This window comes from Montipora foliosa, chromosome 10 (assembly GCF_036669935.1).
Source record: "Montipora foliosa isolate CH-2021 chromosome 10, ASM3666993v2, whole genome shotgun sequence".
Classification (NCBI taxonomy): domain Eukaryota; kingdom Metazoa; phylum Cnidaria; class Anthozoa; order Scleractinia; family Acroporidae; genus Montipora; species Montipora foliosa.
Window position 1 is genome coordinate 8,816,618 of NC_090878.1, and position 5,000 is coordinate 8,821,617.

The 5,000-nt window shown below is 38.6% G+C and overlaps 1 protein-coding gene across 3 annotated transcripts in view; it reads left to right on the top strand.

Moving 5' to 3' along the window:
• Positions 1-5,000, top strand: part of LOC137974466 (protein sidekick-1-like) — a 45,884-nt gene that overhangs the window by 1,623 nt on the left and 39,261 nt on the right. The window contains exons 1-2 of one of the 3 annotated variants that reach the window (XM_068821481.1): positions 143-282; positions 4,669-4,968. In XM_068821481.1, coding sequence (XP_068677582.1) covers positions 228-282; positions 4,669-4,968 — 355 coding nt within the window. In that variant the 5' untranslated portion in view covers positions 143-227. Of the gene's footprint in view, positions 1-142; positions 283-1,936; positions 2,077-4,668; positions 4,969-5,000 lie in introns of those variants that run through there. The other 2 variants (XM_068821480.1, XM_068821479.1) reach the window with 2 other exon arrangements.

Here is a 5,000-nt window from a genome sequence, read left to right on the forward strand (position 1 = left end):
CCTTGCGTATGAGTATTTCCGTTTACAAACCATTCTTCGTTTTATGCTCGACCTGTCTGTCAGTCATATGAAGCCGAAAGCGAATGAATTTGCATAGATGCAATTAAAATAATCAATTTTAACGCTAAGATATTGATTATATCTCAGTATGTGAAGAAGCGTGAATGGAGATTCAATAACGTTAATCATTTTACTAGTAAGAGAAGGAAGTTATCTATTTGGTTCAAATGGCCTGCACCGGATTCTTTCTGATATTAGCTGTGTTGCTGTCCACAACAGAAGGTTGGTTGCCTCAGTGTGAACTTGTGGGTTGAAGAAATTGGGATAATCATGCTTTTCATTTCCGCGTCTCCACACTTCTAAGGATTTTCGTCTGTCAGAGTCATTTCTTGAATCGAAATGTTTATAATGTAGAATGCCAGGTGTATTTTTGCTTATATTCAATTATAGTGCTGTCCATCTCACCAGTTCTCGTCGATATTTGCCAGTAGCTTTCAGGACTGAAAATTAAGATTCTCTGATAGGTCTATAGATTATGTATAATTTTTATATGAATATGTATTTTGCTGACTTGCTTATGATCAAAACTCGTAAGTTTTGGGAATGAACATAGGACCTTAACGAATCTCATTATAAGTAGAATAGTCGACGAGTTGGTCAGGATAAAGTTATCCTCATTTCTCGTGGCAATACGTTACACAAGATTATTTAGCTCAGTTTGAACAACAAGGAAGTTCATCTTCAGTTGCCAGAACGCGGTCGTCAATGCATGTTATACCATGCCGCAATCCAAACTTTGTATGGTCACCATGGAGGAGCCAGTCAATCAGTTTTATTTTCACGATTGCACTTTTTTTTAATTGTTAACGAAGACCATACAAAACTGTAAAGTAGACTGAAACTTTTTGGGGCGCAAAATGTGGCAAACACGTTCTCTGCATACTCCACTCGGGCCATTAACAACTCAGTAACGATTATGTACAAAGAATTAACAAAGCACTTTGCAGAATCGTCTGAGTTCTATTTATTCTTGACATAATTTTCAGAGAAAGCAAGCCCACGCGTTTTAGCAAAAAAAATTTTGCCCAGCCAGTTGGGTCCTGGTAACTAATAACTTTAAAGAAGTAACTAAATCGCATCTCTTCAGAAAGAAATGTGCAAACGTGTAAGAATACAAGTCTTGTTGAAAATCAAGAGCTTCTGTTAAGTATTTACAGAAACCCATAAGGGTTGAAACGTGTAACGGCCCCTTGTGTACTGGGAAACAAGCTTCTGAATATTCAATTTGCTAAGTACCATATTTGGAACAACAAGAGCGAGGGGTTTCCAAATATGGTACTTTGCACTGAAACATTCAACCAATCAGTTCGCACTGAATATTCGGAAGCTGTGAACGCGCATTACACGTTTCATCTCTTATGGGTTTCTGGTATTTGTAGTAATGTAGTTACCCTTCGAATGCTGTGTATGTTCTGACGATTTAGAATGGAATTACATCCTTGACTTTTTTGACGTCATCAGTTACCAGGACCCAACTGGCTTGGCCAAAATCAAAGGCCCGCTAAAACGCGTGGATACACTACGAAGGAAAATTTTTGAAGTTGGGATTCTTAACAGTTGTTGTTTCGTTGTGTTTCATTGGCCCTGAAAAGCGCCTAAGGGGAGCGGTCAATTAAGTATGTATTGTATGTATTGTATTGTAAGTACTACACTCCAGACACTAAATATTTAAATGAAAAGTTAAATAACGGGGGAAAAAATAAGCGTCATAGGGACTTCAAAGCTTATCTAATTTACAATCCTTGCGTATGAGTATTTGCGTTTACAAACCATTCTTCGTTTTATGCTTGACCTGTCTGTCAGTCATATGAAGCCGAAAGCGAATGAATTTGCATAGATGCAATTAAAATAATCAATTTTAACGCTAAGATGTTGAATATATCTCAGTATGTGAAGAAGCATGAATGGAGATTCAATAACATTAATCATTTTAAGAGAAGGAAGTAGTCTATTTGGTTGAAATGGCCTGCACCGGATTCTTTCTGATATTAGCTGTGTTGCTGTTCACAACACAAGGTTGGTTGCCTCAGTGTGAACTTGTGGGTTGAAGAAATTGGGATAATCATGCTTTTCAGTTCCGCGTCTCCACACTTTTAAGGATTTTCGTCTGTCAGAGTCATTTCTTGAATCGAAATGTTTATAATGTAGAATGCCAGGTGTATTTCTGCTTATATTCAATTATAGTGCTGTCCATCTCACCAGTTCTCGTCGATATTTGCCAGTAGCTTCCAGGACTGAAAATTAAGGTTCTCTGATAGGTCTATAGATATATGTATAATTTTTATATGAATATATATTTTGCTGACTTGCTTATGATCAAAACTCGTAAGTTTTGGGAATGAGCATAGGACCTTAACGAATCTCATAAGTAGAATAGTCGATGAGTTGGTCAGGATAAAGTTATCCTCATTTCTCGTGGCAATACGTTACATAAGATTATTTAGCTCAGTTTGAACAACAAGGAAGTTCATCTTCAGTTGCCAGAACGCGGTCGTCGATGCATGTTATACGATGCCGCAGTCCAAACTTTGTATGGTCACCATGGAGGAGCCAGTCAATCAGTTTTATTTTCACGATTGCACTTTTTTTTAATTGTTAACGAAGACCATACAAAACTGTAAAGTAGACTGAAACTTTTTGAGGCGCAAAATGTGGCAAACACGTTCTCTGCATACTCCACTCGGGCCATTAACAACTCAGTAACGATTATGTACAAAGAATTAACAAAGCACTTTGCAGAATCGTCTGAGTTCTATTTATTCTTGACATGATTTTCAGAGAAAGCAAGCAATCTGAAAAGAGACTCCTTTCTACTCCTAAGTGGGAGTATTTAGTTAGAGTATATTGAAACCAGCCAGATCGAGTAGATTGAAACAAGCCAAGATGGCCGAAAGGAATAAAGCAGTGACAGCTTCCAAGGCGAACAAAGAAGACGTTCAGTTCCATCGGATAGCTATGGTAACCTGGCCAATAGCCTACCAGTAACATTTTCTTATTATGAATCAATGGTTAACTTGATGTATGATGTCCGACATGGAACTTCACCAAACGTATCCAGGCTTTATTTCAGTATGTCTCCAGTGTTCATTAACATAACACTAGATCGTGTGAGTCTAACGATCTCTTATTATGATTATTACTCAGTATTATCATTATTGTTATTATTATTATTATTAAATTACTATTTGTCTGAATTATATACACCCTTTTAATAAGTCTAATATATGCCGTTTTCCGCTAATGATCCCATTGTATCCCCGGTTTACCTATAGACTAGGAAGGTTACGGGAGGGAAGAACACTAACTGCCAAAGTTTGTCAACTAGCTTTGGAAGATACCTCATGTCAACAGTCCAGACAGTTTTTTTCGCATTTCCCTGACTGATCTTTCCAATTCCTTCTAGTCACTTAGTCTAACTAAACGGTTCCTTTATATTCTCTTTCATTCTTCTAATTCCTCGAGCTCCTCCTAAACAACCTATCACCGATGGTATCACTTTCACTGTATATCCTTCCATTCGTTCACGTCGCTCGAAACTCAGCTGCTGGTACTTTCGTATATCTCCTTTTTCTTCTCTTCTCTGTTGGCTTCAATCGGACACGACTGTTGTATTTATGCCTCCTTAATCAGCAGCTTAACTTAACATAAAGTAAATCATGGCTTTCTAGCGAGCACGAGGTGAAATCCGCTCTGGAGTCCCAGTAACGAGTTGAAGTATATAACAATCACAAAGTGTCCACTAACAATATGTAACAACGACGTGCGACCTATCTACGAGCATAATCTTCTTCTTCTCTGTACCTTCTAGTGTTAAAAATCTGGTCTCCTCTCTGATAGTTCGTTCACATGTTATGCTCCCAGTCACAGTACAACTTTTTCCTGTCGCTTACCACGTCGAACGTTCCTTCCGGTAACATTCCATTTTCGATTGCCCTTTTAACGGCTAGAATTTTCAGTTCATTGCCATGTCTTCTTATATACTCTGATCCTGCCAGTTGGTGTTGTACTGTGTTTCTCCATATAGTCGTCGTTTGTCTTCTCGATTTCTTCCACGCTCTTGACTCAATCATCTGTTCTTGTAGCGAAAAAATTAATTTTAACTTTTGGCGATCTTATCCAGTTCCTCACATTTACTCAGATTACACGCATTCATTATATATGATCCAGCAACAGGCAGGTATGACCCTGCAATTATATAGCAGACAATTCAACTGAATGCTACATTTGGCACTTCCGCACTTCCGCATTGATTCCAACTCCAACCCAAACTCCTCCGCGCACTTAGCCGCTTCTTTAAAAATGGACCTACGCCCTGTCCTCGCCGCTTTCTCTTCAAACTCCAGTACCATTCCCAGTGCGAGGTACATTAGGAAATTTTTTTTTTCATGGGTCCTAGTGCAACGGAATTTTATCGCGATGGTTTTGCCTGACAAGCTAGTGAACTTCACCGGTGGCCATACCTTGAGAAGCAGGAATGGTATATTCCTCTTAACTACAGCGAATAACGCTGAACGTTTCAAATTCCATGCCTCATGTTATTCCAAGATGTTTACATGTGCATCCAGATTTTTAGGTTATAGAAAAATCTATTTGTTTTTATAATTGCAGCTGTACCAGCGGTGACAATCAATGGTGCTCCAGAGCAGTTTATCATCGTAGGAAATGAAATACAGCTGACATGCCACTACAACTCTACACCCGCGGCATCAGAAGTACAGTGGCAGAAGAATGGATTACTCATATCAAGGAATGCCACTATGGAGAACGGTGCGCGAGGAAACATCACGCATTTCAATGAAAGTTCGATACAGCTGACGATCAATCCAAGTATCTCAACAGATGCTGCGGACTACACATGTTTTGTTATAAAGATTCTTGATAATTCATCTGATACGATCGCGATTCGAGGTTTGTAGCAAGAGTTAAATTGTTATATTTCT